Source organism: Mastigoproctus giganteus, chromosome 11 (genome assembly GCF_048544385.1).
Source record: "Mastigoproctus giganteus isolate SK-2022 chromosome 11, ASM4854438v1, whole genome shotgun sequence".
NCBI classification, from domain to species: domain Eukaryota; kingdom Metazoa; phylum Arthropoda; class Arachnida; order Uropygi; family Thelyphonidae; genus Mastigoproctus; species Mastigoproctus giganteus.
Window position 1 is genome coordinate 63,096,720 of NC_143585.1, and position 21,881 is coordinate 63,118,600.

A 21,881-nucleotide genomic window follows, 5' to 3' on the forward strand; every position below is an offset into this window, starting at 1 on the left:
ACCCCCAGGTGCCTTCCTTATGTTTAACTTCAACAATTTCTCCTACACTTTGCTCTGAATTATTAAAAAATCACTTAGCTCCCTGTCAGAGTTTGATAAACTTCTGGCATTCCCCTCATTGAATAACTCCTCGTGTGGATGTAGATACAAAATACTCATTCAGTTTATCACCTACCTGAGCATGATCATCAATAGTCAACCCATCTATGTAAAGTGGTCCAATCTAATTCATCCCTTTCCTTCTAGAGTTTATATAAGTGAAGAATTCTTTGCATCCTTTGTCAAAGGTTTCTTGTAATCTGCCTTCACCTGCCTACCCTCCTTAGTGACTTGATTACTTTTTTTTTTTTTTTTTTTAGGAGCATTAGCAACTAAGGCCATATTGCTCCGGGATATGCGGTAGTCATTCCCTGACCTTTCCGCATCCTCCATATTTGGTGGTGGCGGGCTCAAACCCCAGTCTAATCAAGAAGCGTGTGCTACACACTGTTGCTCCTTCCGACCTGGCTACGGAGGCACCTGACTTGATTACAGACAAGCTTATATCTGTCATAGGCTTCTTTGTCACCTGATAATTTATATGCATCCAATACATTTTACTTCTCTGCCACGAGCCTCATTAATTCATCTGACATGCATTCAGGCCTGAACCTTGAACAGTATTTCTTAGTTGGAATGAAAAACCTATTAGCCTCCAAGAATAAGACCTGAACGCTTCCCATTTAGAATTCAACATTGGTAACATCATCAGTTGATCCCACTGTACAGATTTTAAAAATTGTCTGAGACCCCTGTAGTCACTTTACGAAAGCAAAAGGCCTTTCCTTTTAGTCTTGATGGTAGTTACATCTTTAAGTAATTCCCATATCAGTACATTGAGATCACTGTCACCCAATGGTTCCTTTATCTGAACATTCTTAATGCATTAATAATCACTGCTGATAAACAGATCAAGAGTATTACTCCCTCTGGTTGCCTCTCGAACATGCTGCTATAGAAAACAGTCGTCCAATAAATCCAAAAAAGTATTGCTAATGTGCAAGTCACCAACTCACAAATTCCATTCAATATCTGGAAAGTTAAAATCCCCCATTATAAGAGATTCTGATTTACTGGCCCACTATTTCTCTGCACAACTGCTCATTAAACTCATCAGATTCATTAGCCCTATAACACACACACACACACACACACACACACCAACTCTCATTTTTCCTTTCCCAGTGCTTAAGGCACACCAAACAGACTCAACATTGTATTGTCCACCAACATCAATTGGATGCACTTTCTTAGATTTTATGTTTCTTAATTAACAGTATAAACCTTCCTCCCTTCCTGTCCTGTCTATCCTTTCCGTACACATTGTACTCACAAAATTACAATTCTGCACTGCTTATATCTGTGTGACACCATGTCTCTGATATCCTAACAATATCTGCTTTTGATGTCTTGACTAGCACTTCAAGCTCATCAAATTTATTTACCGTACAAGCAAGTATACATGCACCTGTTTCTACTCTTAGTTATCCTAACATGGCCCAGGTATTTATTTGTTCCACTATGACTCCCAACGGTCCTGGAAGTCTCCATTGCCTTGCTTTCCAGGCTGCTTCTGCTCAGTGCAACAATCATTTTTGCCCCTGCCTGCGGCCACTATGTCTGTGTATCCCCACAAACTATAAGTTTTCCGACCACCTAACATTGCCTTGATAGCATCAGCAAATATTCATACTGTCTATTTCAGTGTAACCCATCAATGTAGAAGCATTCTCTCCTGTCAACAAGCACAGACCAGGCTGAAAAAAATTATACCCCTTGAGCCCTGCACAATCTCTCCAGGGCCGAACTGATCGACAAGGCTCTCATCATATACTCCCTCCTATCATGTCTGGGCAAAATTGCAAACAGTTGCACATTCAACCCTAACTCGTGACTTTTTTTTCAACATTAACCTGTACTTGTTGAGTAAATCTGCAGATATCTTACTCAATTTTATTAGTTCCAACAGGTACAGCAATATCACCTTTTTGTGCGCTTAAAACATGATATCTGCTCTACAAGGTCATCAACTTTTGCCTTTGGCAGACATATCCTGGTCCTGTTCCACCTATCCTTCTTGCATAGTATATTCCCCATCTCCCTGACAATAGTCACCAACAATAACTAGTACCTGTGGGACCAGCGAATTCTGCCTTGGAAATTGCTTCTGCATTCCCTGATTTTTTTTTTTTTTTTTATGTGAACCCCCAAACACAAGAGGTATTAGAACCTATAGTACTTAGTCCCATGCTTGGGTTGGAGGTTGAGAAGATGAAAGAAGATATTTGTTGACATTGGACTTGAACTTCTGTAGATTGTAATTTTCAGGAAATACGTATGAAGGAAAGTTGTTCCAGAAAACGGCAGTTGAATGAATAAATGAGGAAGATGAAAAGTTGGTTCTGTGGGTTTGAAGTAGGACAGTAAATGGATGTTGGCGGCACGTGTTTGGACTGTTTTGAAAGAGAGAGCGGGAATTATAGAAGCCAGTTCAGAAGAACAGTGCCCATGGAAGTATCTGTAGAAGAGGCATGCAGCAGAAACAGTACGTCTATGAGAAAGCGAGTGGAGAGACTCTGTTAGAGATGAATCATTAATTAACCTAACTGCCCTCTTCTGAACGGAATCAAGAAGCCTCGGAGAGGTTTTGGGGGCACCACCCCAGATGTGGGAACAACATTCCATGGCAGGGCGGATTTGCGATTTATACAGAGTGAGCAGCTGTTTGGAAGAAAAGTAACGCCGAGAGCGAAAGAGAAAACCAAGTTTTTTAGATGCAGAGGAAGCAATATTTGTAATGTGCTTGTGCCAAGAGAGATTAGAAGTCAGGATAATCCCCAAAAGAGATATATCATTTTGCCTAGAAATGGGAGTGTCACTAAAGATAAGCATAGGAGCAGAAGAATCCTTTTTGCGAGATAAAAGACAAGACTGAGTTTTAAAAGGGTTGAAATCAACTAAGTTGTCTTTGCCCCACTGGAGACTTACCTGAAGATCGGCGTTTAAGGAATTGGTAGCAGATTTTCGAGAAGTTGAAGCTGACTGAGCACGACAAGGTTTCTCAAAATGGAAAGTGGAATGCAATGTGCTATCATCGGCAAAACTATGGATAGGATTTCCAGTCAATGGAAGAAGGTCCTTGATATACAGAAGGAAAAGAGTGGGGGAAAGAACTGAACCTTGGAGGACACCGGCAATAGTGGAGAAGTTAAAGACAGAGATCCATCTACCATCACCCTCAGTGAGCGATCAGAGAGAAAACTGGATAAAGAATTACTAAAAACAGTTGGCAGTTGGCAGTTCTAAACAAGCTTCCATAAGATGGAAGCTTGTTTAGAAGACCTTTATGCCAAACACGATCAAAAGCCTTTGAGATGTCAAGAGCAACTACTTGTGTTTCACCGAACCTTTCCATTGAATTGGTCCATAAATGGGTAACATAAGCCAGAATATCACCAGTGGACCGACACTGACGGAATCCATACTGGCAATCGTTGATCAGACGGAAGGTTTCTAGGTAGTTTAAGAGTTGGCGGTTAATTGATTTCTCCATTACTTTAGAAAGAGTAGAAGTAATTTCAATGGGACGATAATTGGATGGGAAGGATTTGTCACCCTTTTTAGGAACTGGCTGGATATGAACAAATTTCCAAGCAGAAGGAAAAACACCTTTGGAATAAGAAAGTGAAAAAAGGAGGCAAAAATAGGAGTAAGTTCAGGAGCACAGGTTTTGAGAACAAGTGGAGAAATACCATCAGGACCTGGAGCTTCCTTAGCATCAAGATTCATCAAAATCTTTCTGATATCCTTTTGACGGAAGACCACAGGAGGCATTGAATGGAGCATGTAGGGAATGGTGGGAGGTGTTTTACCAAGTTCATTAATATACGTGTTGGAAGAAAAATGGGATGCTAGCAGGTCAGCTTTATACTTGGCCGAAGTGACAACAGAACCATCTGGTTTTGACAGAAGTGGGAGCAGAGATGGGGAAAAGTTGCGGCCAATAGCTTTGGCAAGAGACCAGAATGCTTGGCTAACATTAGGGCAAGAAGCAAGTTTCCTACTCTTAGCCTGTTCAAAATCTAGTTTAGACTGATTAATAACTGCTTTACAATTGTTGCGAGCTTTGGTGTAGGCAGAAAATGAAACTGAAGAATTGGAAACAAGCTAATTACGATAAAAAACATTCTACTCATGAGGAGACTTAGCACATTAATTGGAAAACCAAGGTTTAGATAAAGGATGAGATTTTACAGTGTAGTGTGGAATAAAGAATTCCATTCCTACAAGAATAATTTCACTGACATGATCTGAGCAAACGCTGACATCAGAAGTTTTGAAACAGTAATCCAAGGAAAATAAATCTCAAAAGTCATCCCATTTTGCATTCTTGTAATGCTAAACAACATGTGGTTGGGAATAGCCATGAGATAAAGACTCCATTGGGAAGAGACAATCACCAAGTTGTGATCTGAGGTGCCTAAAGGACCACTCACTTCAACCATGTACTTAGAAGGGTTGTTTGCGAGAAAAAGATCAAGCGTGTTGGCTGTATGGTTAGGATTGTCCAGTATTCTGGTAGGTAAATGAACAATCCGTGCAAGGTCATTAGTAATAGCCTCAGCATCTCAACCAGCTGGGTCGGTGTGACTAGAAAACGGAAGCCAGCTGGTGTTGTGAACATTAAAATCACCAAGGAAAATTACCTCACTGTTGGGAAAGTTGGACTGGAGAAAGTCGAGTTGCAAAGAGAGGAAGTCAACGAGCTCCAAATGTTTATTGGATTTGGGTGAACAACAGATGAATTTCACAGAATGAGGCACAAGGATTTTAAGCCAGAGAAGTTTAAAAAGAGGAGATTCCAAATTACCAAGTCTCTGACAGGGAATATCGGAACAGACATATGCATAAATACCACCTTTGAGGCGAAAAGAATCATACAGCGAATAATTGGGGCAACTAAGATGGGCAGTAATTGAATCAACCGATAACTGAGATTCTGTCAGAAAAAGCACATGGGATTTGGCAGACTGCAAATGGAAATGGACATCATTGAGATTAGAACTGAGACCACATATATTTGTGAAATGAACTAGGAAGTGTTTGGGAAGTTTAGATCTTTTCGCAGATGAGGTTACTCTATTAGTTTGACAATTCATTGTGTATTCAATAGTAAGAAAAAGTGTGTGGGAGAGGGGGCATGCTGTATGAAGTAATGAAATTTCTTACCACATGTTCTTACGTACATGTGGTAAGAACATACCCAGATCTTCAACATAACGTGGCCTTGACAATGCCCCCCTCATACACACTACTCGGACTTCCTCCAGTCACTATCTGGCAGAGTAGAGGTAGCAAGATTACACTAGATGATCCAGAAGCCTCCTAGAGATTTACCAATGGGTTCGGTCCAGTATACTAACTAGCAGCCGGCCTGCGAACACTGTTTTAGAGCTGTACCCTCGAAATGTTAGGAAGATTGGATCTCACCTCAAAAGTCATCAGTCACGCTGCATGATGGAAGTGATGGGAAGGGTTGACCGGAACTTAGCTCTGGAGATTAAACATGGGTTTGACCACTTCAAGCCTCCAATAAGCAAAGTGGTGGTTTCTGGGCAACAAGACACTGCACCACTTGGCAGATATATAGGTACACTATTCACATAGATGATAATTCGATGTCAGTATGGATAAACATTGTGAGTTAATTGATTTTGAAAGAGGGATAATAGTGCCCGACACGTGAGTCACTCTACCACGGAGATGGTACAAAAATTGCACTATCCCTGTTCGACAGTATCAAGAGTGTATCGGGAATACGTCATTTCCAGAATAACATCTCATCGTGGACAGTGCTGTGCACAGAGAAAATATTCATCCACCAATGTGGTGGATGAATATGGCCGTTAACCTCTGTCTCACATTGTTTCAGCCAAATGGAGAGCAACAGTGGCACAAATCACCACCGACTTCAACGAAAGAGGTGCCAGAAACTCCACCAAGGACATCAGATGATCATTAACCGCAATAGGTTATGGGAAATGCCGACCCACTGCTAATGCCACAACATAGGACTACGCCTCAACGGCATGAAAGAACATCGGCACTGGACCTTGGATGATTGAAGACAGTTCTCCTGGTCCGATGACAGGTTCTGGTCCACCCCAGGGGCTCATATCTGGTGAGTATGGGCTTGGCACAGCCAGGGTCCTGAACTGGATATCATCATTCCCCTTCTACTTCTGACTCTCTCTCTCTCTCTCTCAGGGTAATTCAAAAAATTTATTTTTGGCTGGTGCAGCACAAGCCTCAGGCTTCCTTGCACCATAAAGCCGCTAATAATAATAATAACTGGCATACGTTGGGACCTCTGGTACATCTAGGCACATCCCTGAATGGTCCAGATTATGTGTCCATCCTTGCAGACCATCTGCATCCCTTCATAGTCATCGTGCATCCACAGAGCAATGGACTCGTCCAGCAGGTCAATGCACCTCCCCACAGATCCATGGTGACTAGAACATGGTTTGAAGAGCATTCTGCAGATTTAACCGCCATGGAATGGCCTCCCCATTCACCGGACAGAGTATCTTTGGGATGCTGTGGAAAGGCCTGTTCAAGGTTTGGACTCTTTACCCAGGAATGTGATGGAATTATGGACTGCGGCGCAGCAAGCATGGATGGAAAAGAAGTAAAACAAAAAAAAAGCTTGCCAATGTTTTTGATCTCGTAATAGTCAAAAAAAGTTAAGATAGAAAATTTAAACAAGTTAACATTTTATGCACTATATAACACTACACAAGGGGCATTTTACAAACACGATTTATCAACACTTAGCATGTTCATTGACTTCATCAGATAAAAAAACACATACAATATGTAAAAATTTTTAAAAAAATGTTAATTATTTTTTTAAAAAAATCTGACATCTTTTTTTTTTGCACCATGTTATTTATCATCTCATTATCTACAAATTGTTCAATATCGTCCATCATTTAGTTAATTTCACCACTCGTATGTATATCTAAATATCTGCACATACTTTTTTATCAATTTTCGCATTTCTGATGTAATAGTAGGAACAGGAACTAACAAATCGATGTCATTGTCTACATTATCATCACTATCTTCACCCACAGGATCCACTTCAGTAGGCCCTGCAATGTCCAAAATATCACTATCTCTTAAAATCGGCGCTGTACACAAATTAGTATCATCAACTGCAGCAAATTCATCCAAAGATACCGAACTTTCTAAAAGAGAAATATGCCCAAATGAATGTCAGTTCAGCTTCTTGATTGTCTCGAGACTCTTGAGTATTAAATCCATCATTTTGGAAAATTCCACATGACGAAAACAATTTTCGATAGTCTTTGGTGTTACAAGATTCCAAGCAGTGCACAACATATGCAACATGTGCTTCAATTGCGGCCAAATATTTTCTTAGCAATTGTTTTCAGTAAGAAAATTTTAAATTCTGTATTATGCCTTGATCACAAGGCTGTAAAATGCTCAATAGTGTTTGGAGGTAAAAATATAAGCTTTATACCTTTAATCTCACTTCAGAGTGAGCTGGACAATTATCAACAATCATGGCAACTCTTTGCTTTTCATGGAAAAAGCACTTATCTAAATTCAAAAGCCAATCAGTAAATGTTGTCGCAATCATCCATGCCTTCTTCTCATTTTTTTTTTTACATTTTTAAAACAGCGCAGATTCATGATCTTCCTGATAACGAATAAGGGCAGCTTTTCAGATCCGTCCAAATTGCAAGCCACCATTACCATTATCCTCTCTTTGGACTTTTTGCCGCCAGAACACTGATGTGGAGCTGACCGGGCTAGCCGGGTGGGTAAAAAGTACCTGCCTGGCAACCCAAAGGTCGCGGGTTCGATTCCCGCCTCGGGCTTGGATCAAAGTACTGCAAAAACCTTGGGAGGTGCAACATGGCCACAGAAGCCGATGCACCAACAACTACCAAATCAAAAGAACACTGATGTCCCTTAAACAGTAAAGTGTTATCAGGTAAGCAGTGATAGAACAACCCCATTTCGTTGGCATTAAAGACATCTCTCATGCTATATTCTTCAAGCACTGTGGGCAATGTAGACTGCAGCCAGTCCAATGTCATACTCAGTGAAACTTGATTTGCTTCACTGCAAGCATTTTTAAAAACGATGCCGTTTCTTTTCTTGAAACATTCCAACCAGCCTGTATTCACAGTGAATTCAAACCCCATTTGAATTGCAAACACATCCACTTTTTCCATTAATAGAGGTCCTGATATTGGAGCATTCTGAGACCTACCTTGTTTGAACCAAACCAGCAATGCAGCGTCCAAATCTTTGTTTTTGGCCATTCTCATCCATTTCCTATCCATCTCAAACATTGCAGTAAGTTGGTCTCTATTCTTTATGATTATCGACGACGTAGAGTTAGCAGTTTCGAACTTTTTACAAATGTCTGTTTTCGAAGAATCCCCTACATCTACTGCTTTAAACAACTCCATTTTAACTTTAAGCGAAATAGCACTTTGTTTACGCCCTGATTTTTCCATTGTACAGTTCAGGGTGATAAATTTACGGATTTTTTGATAAACATGGAATTCACCACTTTATACAATACGTGTCACTCACTTCAAGACTGTAAATGAAATGTTTTGGCCACTGACAGGTAATCACATTTGTTTAAAATGATAAGGGTGGTGTGCAGCAAGCAGCATCCTTGTACTATCTACATATTGTTTATTATCAGATATCGGCCTAGTCAATAGAAAGTTCAGTGATAAAGTCATAAATAGTAAAAATTTAGTGACAACATGGTGGCAGGTATATTTTTTTGTTCTTCTGAGATGCAAAATATTTTCATGTTAAGCATTTTTTTGTATAATGTTAAAAGAAAATAAATTAATGAAATCACATATCATTTTGTCAGGATCAGAATATATATTTTTTCATGTTAAATGTTTTCCAGTGTACCTGTGGAATGCTGTAGGTGAACTGGTGGACGTAATGCCTCACCATGTGACCGCCCTTATCTGGGCAAAAGGTGGCCCTACCCATTACTAGTTAAGTATCCCATGGTTTCTGTCCACTCAATGTACACCTCTTGACAGAAAAAGAATAAAAACAATCATAAAAATATAATTGTTTTTTTCTTTTACTGTTTTCACAATTAATTTTTTTTGATTATTCTTTTGTTTTTACTGTTCTACAATAACATCCAAACCAAATCAAATCAATACAGAACTGATATTTCCATTAAAATAAATAAATTAAGGGAACTTTATTTACAATTTCAAGGGTGTGAAAAGCAAGACAATATCGCATTTATTTTAAATGCCTGCCAGACAGACATAAAGGGAGAATCAGTCCTTTCACCAGATGTCTGGTAACACATCGGCATAATGTACATTTGGGTTACCACCCAAATTTGGTTAGACCCAGAAGGTGGGAATCTCCACCCTTAGGAGGGGGAAGAAGCTAACACCTTCACTCCATTTCAGTATGTATATATGTATTTTTTTATTTTTTTTTTTGCACTGCAAATCATTAGTTCATCTTCCTTCATTATTGATTTAAACTCATTTAAGCCAGGAGTTTAAGCTGCAGAGGAAGTGGTTACCTATGTAGTAGTAGTGGCATGTGATGCAAGAAAGCAAGTGAATGAGTTTATGCAGCATCAGCCAAAAAAAAAAAAAAAAAAAAATCACACCATTCCCTCCAAATGCCTGTCCAGTTCCACCTTAAATTTATTTAACCTATCAACTTCCACAACGACAAATGGAAGTTTGTTCCAGCAATTAATCACCCGCTGGCTAAAGGCAAATTTCCGCACATCTATCTTTTCTTAATTTGAATTTATGCCCCCTTAGGTTCGTAATCTGAACAAGTGGAAGGATTCCATCAGAATTCAGCGTGCTCAACCCATTCAAGGCCTTATACACCTCAATGAGATCACCGCACAGGTGCCTAGTCTCCAGCCACTGCAATTCGCAGAACTTAAGCCTCTCTTGGTAAGAGGATCCCTTCATTCCCCTCACCAATCTTGTTGCCCTTCTCTGTACATGCCCAAGTAAATCTACATCCTTCCTAAAATGAGGCCTCCAGACCTGTATGCAGTACTCAAGGCATGGCCTGACCGTTGCCTTATACAGAGGGACAATCACCTCCTCCCTGCTAGCAAAATTCCTATATATCATTGACAAAACCACATCACCTGCCTTGGCAGCCTGTCTGCATTGCTCAGAAAACTTCATATCTGACTGCACAATTACTCCCAGGTGTTTTTCATGTTTTCTACCACCTTAACCGTAGTACCACACAGTTGGTATGTTTCTCTGGGGTTACTTCTACACATATGCAGTTCTTTGCATTTGTCAAGGTTAAACTTTAGTTGCCACTTCTTAGCCCATCTGCCCAAATTTTCTAGATCCTGTTGCAGTAGCACACTGCCATTACTGTCATTAACAACCCTGCCAACCTTTGTATCATCTGCAAACTTCGACACTAAGCCTGATATACCTTCATCAATATCACTGATAAATATACAAAACAACAGAGGACCCAACACCGAACCCTGTGAGACTCCACTAATAACATTAGTCCACGAAGAGCAGCAACCATTAATTACCACCCTCTGTCTTCTCCCACTCAACCATCCTTTTATCCATTGTAGCAACTTACCCTTAATACCATTCTGCTCCAATTTGTACAATAGTCTTCCATGCACAACAGTGTCAAAAGCTTTCCTGAAATCTAAATATATGATATCAAAATTATTTTTTGCATCCAGTTCCTTTGTAACCACATCATAATATCCTATCAAATTTGTCACACAAGACTTTTCCTTAATAAATGCATGCTGTGTCTGAATTATTGCTGTAGTCTTGTCTAGATGATTCTGCAATGCATCTTTAACCAGTGACTCCATTATTTTATCCATAACAGAAGTTAAACTAACTGGTCTGTAATTACTCGTGTCACCCTTCGATCCCTCTTTGTGAATTGGGGATACATTTGCACATCTCCAGTCAGTGGGGACCTCCCCTGAGTCCAAGGATGCTCTAATAATTATGGCTAAGGGTTTGCTTAGTTGCTTTGCCACCTCCTTTAATGTAACTGGATAGATCCCATCCACCTCAGGCCTTTCTTATGTTTAACTTCAACAATTTCTCCTCCACTTTGCTCTCAGTTATTACAAAATCATTAAGCACCCAGCTACAATTTGATAACCTTCTGCCATTTTCCAACCTTAATAACTCATGTGTGAATGTAGATGCAAAATACTCATTCAGTTTGTTTGCTATCTGAGCAGGATCATCAACAGTGGAACCATCCATACCAAGTGAACCAATCAGATTCATCCCCTTCCTTTTAGAGTTTATATAAGTAAAGAAATCCTTGCTGTTTTTCTTAGCACCTTTTGCCAAAGTTTTCTCATAATCTGCCTTCTTTTTATGTATATGTTATATATTTCCATTAGATTCTACTGTATAATCTGTCTCTCTTTACTTATATATTTATTTATTGACAACGAACAAATGGACACATATATACAAGGCAATACTCCAGAACAGTAATACTACAGGGGTTACACTGAAAATGATAAGTCAACAGTTAGTTGCTTACATCATATCAGAGCAAGTGAGCAAACTATGTAGTCTCCATACCGTGATGAGGTACAAATTCAGTTAAAAGAAAACATTGATGGGTACAGGCGCAAGGGAAACCATACAGTCGCAATATCCGTGAAAGATGACGAGAACGGCAGAAGTCTGACTATCAAAAAGTACTATGATGACAGCTGTTATCTTAATTTGTAGTACACCAATAAACGATTAAAGGGAGTAATAAACAAAACCGCATACCACAATGTAGAACTCTCGTTTGTAAATTACAATAGTTATGTATATTACGGATATAAATATCCAGTTTTGGATGATGATGATGAACACGATTCGCATTATAAAACCGGCAAAAAAAAGAAGTATTAAGAACCGTGTTAGAACAAATCAAAAAAAATTAAAAAGCTTATTACCTTTGGCTTTTTAATTAACTCCATTTTAATGGAAGATATTCAAGGCATGTCACTAAGAGCAATAATTAATCCATGGTTCCCTTCTTTAGCTCAAAATAATAACAAATTCTAAATGACTAATCCATCTTACGAGATAACAAACCAACGATTCTCTCATACAATCGATACAACCACATCACGCCCCCTAGTGACTTCAGCTAGAAATCCACAAGAGGGAGCTAAGTTTCCCAAACCGGAAAATGTTTCAAGGAAGGTATACCCTGCCCTAATCTGTGCTGTATTGATTGAACGGTTTAAAGTGCAACTACCTTTGAGTGGTATTTTTTTTATCGTTCATGAAGTACGTTGTAAAGAAGTTTATCGCGTTTAGAAGAGTCACTCCGCACTGTATGTATGGAGAATTAGTTTCCTACTGAAATATGCACTGCTTTTGTTTCAAACTTAGCCTGTGATTAATATCTTGTCAAAGAACGATGACTAAGGAAATTTCAAAATATTTTAAATAGCAAAATTAATTTCATATGGTTCATTTTGTAGATAACAATTCAGAAACGCCTTCCATGCTTTGAAGACATTTCTGAAATTACCAGAATATGATTTATTATTTACATGTTTAACTATTTGTAGATGTTAATTTTATGACGCACTGACTTTGTGGCTGATGCCCCAGTAAAAATAATGCTTATTAATTGCCACCAGGTAAAAAACATCTGGTTCATCCAATTTGTCTGCTCACATTTGTAATTTTTTTGTGTATTTTATTTTATATGTAATAACTACTGACAGGGATTGAAAGAAAGGGATTTTATTTTTGCAGAGGTAAAATAAAATTAGCCTAGATATATATTTTTTTAATTCTTTTTAGTGTAACCAACTGATGTTAACAAATACCACATATGAAGTGTTCAGGATGTTATCATATAAGCTACTAAGCTTTTAATGCTAGCTAGCAGATATTGTTCAAGGTTTGGGCGGGAATCAATGTAAAAATAAATAATAAGCTTAGTGACAAAGAAAAAAATGTATAAGATGATTATAGGGAGACCTACGGTAAGCATAAATTAGCCTGTAATTAAGTTATTTGGGGAGGGGTGATAGGCATGCAGATTATGAGAAGGTTTTAGCTAAGATTTCAAATAATTTTTGCTTATGTTAATAGAAGGAAAGAGATGATGACCCACGTTGGTCCACTTGATACAAATAACATAACCATTGCTGATACTGCACAGTTTGGTCTGTAATATTCGCAATATGCGGTCAAATATGAAGTTCGCTGAGAAGTGCAGACGGGCTGCCAGGCAGGTCATTGAGTCTTGTCAATGATATAGAGGAATTTTGCTGACAGGGATGTGATTTTCTCGTTATACAAGGCAATGGTCAGGCCACACCTAGGGTACTGTGTACAAGTCTGGAGGACTAATTTTAGGAAGGATGTAAAGTTGCTAGAACAAGTACAAAGAAGGGCAACAAGATTGGTGAGGGGAACAAAGGGATGCTCTTACAAAGAAAGGCTTAAGTTCTGCAAATTGCAGTGCCTGGAGAGTAGCCACCGGCGAGGTGATCTGATTGACGTGTATAAGGCCTTGAATGGGTTGAGCAAGCTGAATGCTGATGGGATTCTTCCTCTTGCCCAGATTAACAACCTGAGGGGGCACAGATTCGATTCCAATTGAGGAAAGACAGTTGTAGAATAGATGTGCGAAATTTACCTTTAGTCAGGGGGTAGTTGATTGGTAGAACAGACTTCCATCTTTTGTTGCGGAAGTTGATAGCCTAAATAAATTTAAGGCTGAACTGGACTGGAGCATTTTGAACAAATGGAGGGGTGAAATGGGGTTTTTTTTTTTGGCTGATGCTGCATAACTTTGCCTTCTTAAATTGTATGACTCTACTAATGCTAATATATATAGATTCTTAGTTTTTTTTTTTATATAAAAAAAAAACGAGAAGTATTAGAACCTATAGTACTTAGTACCATGCATGGGTGGAAGGTTGGAAGACGAGAGAAGAAATTAGTTGACATTAGACTTGAACTACTGTAAACTATAATTTTCAGGAAAGACATATGAAGGAAGGTTGTTCCAGAAAATGGCAGTTAAACGGAGGATGAAAAGTTGATTCGGTGAGCTTGCAGTTGGACAATAAATGGATGTTGGCTGGTGACGGCACATGTTCAGACTGTTTTGAAAGAGAGAGCAGGAATTATAGAAGCCAATTCAGAAGAACAGTGCCCATGGAAGTATCTGTATAAAAGGCATGCAGCAGAAACTACATCTATGAGATAGGGAGTTGAGACACTCTGTTAGAGATGAGTTATTAATTAACCTAACTGCTCTCTTCTGAATGGAATCTAGAAGCCTGAGAGAGGTTTTGGGGGCACCGCCCCAGATGTGGGAACAATATTCCATGGTAGGGCGGATTTGTGATTTGTACAGAGTAAACAGCTGTTTGGAAGAAAAGTAATGCCTAGAGCAAAAGAGAAAGCCAAGTTTTTTTAGATGCAGAGGAAGCAATATTTGTAATGTGCTTGTGCCAAGAGAGATTAGAAGTCAGGGTAATCCCCAAAAGAAATATAATGGATAGGATTGGGGGATACCAGCATTAGTGGAGAAGTTAGAAGATAGAGAGCCATCTACCATTACCATCAGTGAGCGATCGGAGAGAAAACTGGATAACCAATTACAAAAAACAGTTGTCAAACCACAAGATGGAAGCTTGTTTAGAAGACCTTTATGCCAAACACAATCGAAAGCCTTTGAGATGTCAAGAACAACTGCTTGTATTTCACAGAACGTTTCCATTGAATTTGTCCATAAATGGGTAACATAACATTAGCCAAAATATCACAAATGGATCTCCACTGATGGAAACTATACTAGTGATCATTGGCCAGAAGGAAGGTTTCTAGGTAGTTTAAGAGTTGGCAGTTAATTGATTTCTCCATTACTTTAGAAAGAGTAGAAGAAATTACAATGGGATGATAATTGGATTGGAGGGATTTGTCACCCTTTTAGGAACTGGCTGGATATGAGCAAATTTCCAAGCAGAATGAAAAACAACTTTGGAATAAGAAAGTGAAAAAATGTGGCAAAGAACAGTAGTAAGTTCAGCAACACTGGTTTTGAGAACAAGTGGAGAAATACCATCAAGACCTGGAGCTTTCTTATCATCAAGATTCATCGAAATCCTTCTAACATCCTTTTGACGGAAGACCACAGGAGGCATTGAATGGTGGGAGGTGTTTTACCAAGATCATTAATACATGACTTGGAAGAAAAATGGGATGCTAGCAGGTCAGCTTTATCCTTTGCCGAAGTAACAATAGAACCATCTGGTTTTGACAGAGATGGGCAAAAGTTGCAGCCAATAATTTTGGCAAGAGACTAGAATGCTCGGCTACCATTAGGGCAAGGAGCAAGTTTTCTACACATAGCCTGTTCAAAATCTAGTTTGGACTGATTAATAACTGCTTTAATTGTTGCGAGCTTTGGTGTAGGCAGAAAAGGAAACTGAAGAATTGGAAACAAGCCAATTACAATATGCAACATTCTTCTCTTGAACAGCCTTAGCACATTTATTGGAAAACTAAGGTTTAGATAACCTTGGTTTTCCAATAGGAGCAGATTTTAAATGGTGTGTGGAATAAAGGATTCCATTCCTAGGAATAATTTAACTGACACAATCTGAGCAAACGCTGACATCAGAAGTTTTGAAACAGTAGTCCGACCAAGAAAAGAAATCTTTTCTTGGTCGGACTACTGTTTCAAAGAAAAGAGATGGGCAAAAGTTGCGGCCAATAATTTTGGCAAGAGACTAGAATGCTCGGCTACCATTAGGGCAAGGAGCAAGTTTTCTACACATAGCCTGTTCCAAATCTAGTTTGGACTGATTAATAACTGCTTTAATTGTTGCGAGCTTTGGTGTAGGCAGAAAATGAAACTGAAGAATTGGAAACAAGCCAATTACGATATGCAACATTCTTCTCTTGAACAGCCTTAGCACATTTATTGGAAAACTAAGGTTTAGATAACCTTGGTTTTCCAATAGGAGCAGATTTTAAATGGTGTGTGGAATAAAGGATTCCATTCCTAGGAATAATTTAACTGACACAATCTGAGCAAACGCTGACATCAGAAGTTTTGAAACAGTAGTCCGACCAAGAAAAGAAATCTTTTCTTGGTCGGACTACTGTTTCAAAGAAAAGAAATTTCGCAGGTCATCCCATTTTGCATTCTTGTAATGCCAAAGAACACGAGGTTGGGAATAGCCATGAGATAAAGTCTCCATTGGAGAAGAGACAATCATCAAGTTGTGATCTGAGGTGCCTAAAGGACCACTCACTTCGACTGTATTTAGAAGGGTTGTTTGTGAGAAAAAGCTCAAGCGTGCTGTATGTGTGGTTAGGATCGTCCAGTATTCTTGTAGGTAAATGAACAATCTGTGCTAGGTCATTAGTAATTGCAAAAGCCTCAGAATCTCGACCAGCTGAGTCAGTGTGACTAGAAAATGGAAACCAGCTGGAGTTGTGAACATTAAAATCACCAAGGAAAATTACTTCACTGTTAGGAAAGTTGGACTGGAGAAAGTCGAGTTGCAAAGAGAGGAAGTCAAAGACCTCCAAGTGATTAGTGGATTTGGAAGACCAGTAGAGACAACAGATGAATTTGACACAATGAGGTAGAGAGATTTTAAGCCAGAGAAGATCAAAAAGAGCGGATTCCAAATTACCAAGTCTCTGACAGGGAATATCGGAATGGACATACACACAAGTACTACCTTTGAGGCGAAAGGAATCATACACCAAATAGTTTGGGCAACTGAGATTCTGTCAGAAAAAGTACATCGGCTTTGGCAGACTTCAAGTGGAAATGAACATCATTGAGATTAGAATTGAGGCCACATATATTTGTGAAATGAACTAGGAAGTGTTTGGGAGGTTTAGATCTTTTCGCAGATAAGCTTACTCTGTTAGTTTAACAATTCATGGTGTATTCAATAGTACGAAAAAGTGGCGGGTCATGCTATGTGAAGTAATGAGATTTATGGATATGGCATACACATGGTAAGAATATATCCGTGGCATCAACAATGTCCCCCACCCCACATACAACCAAATTGGACTCCCTGCAGTCACTCTCTGGCAGAGTTGCGGTAGCAAGATTATACACTAGCTGATCCAGAAGCCTAAAGAGTTACCAATAGGTTCAGTCTGGTGTACTAACTAGTGGCCAGCCTGCAAACACCATTTTAGAGCTGTACCCTCAAAATGTAAGGAAGATTGGATCTTGCCATGATGTCCATCATAACCTCAAAAGTTATCAGTCGTACTGCATGATATGATGCAAGAGATGGGTAGGGTTGACCAGAACTTAGCTCTGGAGACTAAACATGGGTTCCACCATCTCAAGCCTCCAATAAGCAAAGTGGTGGTATTGCACCGGTTGATGAGAGTCATCTACCACCTAGTATTGCCTGGTAACACAGAGGAGCAGCATTCCTCCATATGGTGTGGATGCCACACCTCGACCCCTGCTTACGTTGGTTCACAACTGGGTAGTCACCCACAGTGTGCTTGTGCATGGGGGTTATACCCAAGATTACTAACAGTCCCACCATCATGAAGGTACAAGCAGAGGATTTGGCTGTCACAGACCATCCAGACTTCACCGAAATTGGGTCTACTTGACTTAAGTGTCACCCAAATATTAGTTGCATCAGCGTTTTAGACTCCCAGGTAGCAAGTAGATCTAGTCTGGCTTATCTGATAGAATGTCTGTGACAAACTCAAGGACCAGTGGCTATGCCACTGGTCCTTGAGTTTGTCACAGACATTCTACCAGCCACTGGTCCGTTCCCAGAGGCAATTGGGCCCGGGTCCTTTAGAGGCCCAGTATCTTTGGCTGTCTCCTGTTTTTGCAATTTGCATTAATTAAGTAGGGCCCCGAAAAAGGGTAGCTACACTAGTGTGTGTATATACATATACATTTTTTTTTAGGTCCTAGCCGCCGAAATCTCAGGAAAGTAAGCGGAAGGACCTGCCAGAGTAACTAAGTCTAATGGGTTCCTGGTCTGCCTCCACAGGCCAAAGGTGGGGCAGCGTTGGGGCCCAGCAGCTAAATGACCAGATGAACAATGGTACATGACATTACACATGTACAATACCCACACACTTTTAAATCTCTGGCATTCCCAGCAAACTGGTAGACCCACAATGAAAGCAACGCAGACATGGGGGAAACCGCTGGTGCCACATGACATCATCAATATACCTTACACCTTACATCTTAGTGTCAAGGACCTCAGTGACAAAATGAATAAATAATTTATCTGCATTTACACAAGAAGTTTTTAGACACTGGAATACCTGAAGTATAATGACTGGTAATTAAATGATTTTATGATAACTGAAAAGAATCTGGATTGGAAATTGATGTATATGTACACTGATCACTGCCGCCACTAGGTCAGTGATGACAGTGTATTGATGCGGGATTTACTTAAGAGGTAACTACCATTGGGAAGGGTTATTGCTTTCATAAAGGAAACTACAGTGTTCTCAGACAGTTTTTAAATTCTATACAGTGGAACCAACTGATGATGTTTCCAACAGCAAATTCTAAAATGGAAATGTTTAAGGAATTAATCATAGAAGCTACTAGGCTTTTCGTACCAACTAAGAAATACTCTTTAAGGTATAGGCCTAAATGGATTTCAGATGAACTGATAAAACTAATGGCAGAGAAGAAAGGTGCGTGGGATGCATATAAATTATCAGGCCACGCAGAGGCCTATGGTAGATATAAACTAGTCTGTAATCAAGTCACAAAGGAGGTCGGGCAAGCAAAGGCAGATTATAAGACATCTTTGGTAAACAATGCAAAAAAAAAAAAAACAGCAAAGACTTCTTTACTTATGTAAACACTAGAAGGAAGAGGATGAATCAGATTGGTCCACTCAGTATCGATGATTTGACTGTTGATGATCCTGCTTAGGTTGCTGACAAACTTAATGAGCATTTTGGGTCTATAGACCTCCGTAGCCAAGTGGTCAGGAGTGGAAATGCAGTAGCACATGCTCTTTGAGTATAACGAAGTTCAAACCCCTGACTGCTAAATACAATCGATCTGCCAACCTGCACCTGACCAGCGTGGTAGATTATGGTCCATTTCCTACAACATGAATTGTTGAGGATACTTCCATCCTGCAGTGGATTAATAATGGTTGCAGTTTTTTTTTTTTTTTGGCATCTACATTTACACATGAGAAATTCTTTAGGGAGGGGCATGCCAGAAGTTTATCAAACTCTAACAGGGAGCTAAATGATTTTATAATAACTGAGAGGAAAGTTGAAGAGAAATTGTTGAAGTTAAACATAAGAAAGGCACCTGGAGTGAATGAGATCTATCCAATTATATTAAGGGAGGCAAGGGAGGTCCATGTGGACTGGAGATGTGCAAATTTATCCTCAATTCACAAAGGGGAATCAAAGGGTGGCATGAGTAATTACAGACCTGTTAGTTTAAATTGTTCCAGGGAAAATAATGGAGTCACTGCTTAAAGAAGTAATATAGGACCATTTAGACAGAGTGCAGTTATACTTCAGTCACAGCATGGATTTGTGAAAGGTAGATCTTGTCTGGCCAACTTGATTGGGTACTATGATGCAGTGACAAAGGAACTGTATGCAAAAAAAAAAAATGGTGTAGGTGCCGAGCATACATGGTACATAGTTTTATGCTAAACATCCTTATTGACAAATACTTGTATTGTTACAATCATACTGTTTAACAAATGGGTAATTAGGCTATTGGCTTGGATTTCTCTAACCTCTTCCTATGGATATCATACTGGTTACAAAAAAAATGCATGAGTGCTCAGTACAGACTAATGGTGGGAGTATGGGAAGCACCTCTGGTGGAAGCCACGGATGACATCACTTCTGTAACATATTTTCTTGACCGATCAGATTTACTCAGTTGATGCCCCCAAGGATGTTTCACATCAAAAATAATTTTGATGATATATATTTGGATTTCAGGAAAGGTAATTATAGTGTTGCACATAAGACTGTTGTACAAACTGGCAGTGTGGAATTAAGCGAACGTTATGCTATGGATAAAGGGATAGTTGAATGGAGAAGACAGAAGAACACTGCTCTTCATGGACTGATGTTATTAATGGAGTCCTGCAGGATTCATGCTGGCCCCATTGTTTTTGTATTTATTAATGATGTGGTTATATCAGGCTTAATGTCTAAGTTTTCAACTGATACAAAGGCTGGCTGGGTGTGTAATGACATTAATGTAGGTATGCTACTGCAACAAGATTTGGAAAAATTAGGCAAATGGACCGTGGAATGGCAATTGAAGTTTAACATTGACAAATGCAAGGTATTGCATATGAGTAGCAGTAATTCAGTAGCAGCTGATTTCAACCCTTCTAAAACTCAGTCTTGTCTTATATCTCGCAAAAAGGATTCTTCTGCTCCTATGCTTATCTTTAGTGACACTCCGATTTCTAGGCAAAATGATATATCTTTTTTGGGGATTACCCTGACTTCTAATCTCTCTTGGCACAAGCACATTACAAATATTGCTTCCTCTGCATCTAAAAAACTTGGTTTTCTCTTTCGCTCTCGGCGTTACTTTTCTTCCAAACAGCTGCTCACTCCGTATAAATCGCAAATCCGCCCTGCCATGGAATATTGTTCCCACATCTGGGGTGGTGCCCCCAAAACCTCCCTTGGGCTTCTTGATTCCATTCAGAAGAGGGCAGTTAAGTTAATTAATGATTCATTTCTAACAGAGTCTCTCCACTCGCTTTCTCATAGATGCACTGTTTCTGCTGCATGCCTCTTCTACAGATACTTCCATGGGCACTGTTCTTCTGAATTGGCTTCTATAATTCCCGCTCTCTCTTTCAAAACAGTCCGAACACTTGCAGCCACCAGCCAACATCCATTTACTGTCCAACTTCAAACCCACAGAACCAACTTTTCATCTTCCTCATTTATTCATTCAACTGCCGTTTTCTGGAACAACCTTCCTTCATATGTATTTCCTGAAAATTACAATCTACAGAAGTTCAAGTCCAATGTCAACAAATATCTTCTCTCGTCTTCTCAACCTCCAACCCAAGCACGGTACTAAGTACTATAGGTTCTAATACCTCTCGTGTTTGGGGTTCACATTAAAAAAAAAAAAAAGTAATCCCAGAGTAACGTATATCAACTGTGTGGCACTACACTCAGAGTAGTAGAAAATGAAAAGGGTCTGAGGGTAATCATGCAGTCTGATACAAATTTCCCTGAACAAAAATTGTAGCAGGTTGCCACAACAGCTCATGGAGTTTTGTCAGTGATATACAGGAATTTTGCTAGCAGGGATAAGAAGGTGATTATCCCATTGTATAAGGCAATGGTAGGTCACATCTTTAGTACTGCATAAAGTTCTGGAAGCCTCATTTTAGGAAGGATGTAGAGCTGCTGGAACGGGTACAGAGAAGGGTAATGAGATTAATGAGAAGAACAAAGGGGTGCCCTTACCAAGAAAGACTTTAGTTCTGCAAATTGCAGCATCTGAAGAAAAGGCACGTCCAAACTAGCATCTAGGAGAAGAATAACATTAGCATTAAGCAAACTGAATTCTGATGGGATTCTTCTTCTTGCACAGACCATGCACATGAGGGGGCATAATTTCAAATTGAAGGATTGTTGCAGAATAGATGTGTGGAAATTTGCCTTCAGCCAATGGATGGTTGATTGCTGGAACAGGCTTCTGTTCATTGTTGTGTGCAAGTGGAT

General features: G+C 39.5%; 2 protein-coding genes across 2 annotated transcripts in view; one reads left to right on the forward strand and one right to left on the reverse strand.

Moving 5' to 3' along the window:
- Mtmr6 (Myotubularin related protein 6) overlaps positions 1–12,190 on the reverse strand; it is a 259,452-nt gene extending 247,262 nt beyond the window's left edge. The window contains exon 1 of the mRNA XM_090385380.1: positions 12,080–12,190. Coding sequence (XP_090241506.1) covers positions 12,080–12,103 — 24 coding nt within the window. The 5' untranslated portion in view covers positions 12,104–12,190. The remainder of the gene's footprint in view (positions 1–12,079) is intronic.
- Positions 12,191–12,319: 129 nt separating this feature from the next.
- Oscillin (glucosamine-6-phosphate isomerase Oscillin) overlaps positions 12,320–21,881 on the forward strand; it is a 112,566-nt gene continuing 103,004 nt past the window's right edge. The window contains exon 1 of the mRNA XM_090385223.1: positions 12,320–12,466. The gene's annotated coding sequence lies outside the window, so the exon portion shown is untranslated. The remainder of the gene's footprint in view (positions 12,467–21,881) is intronic.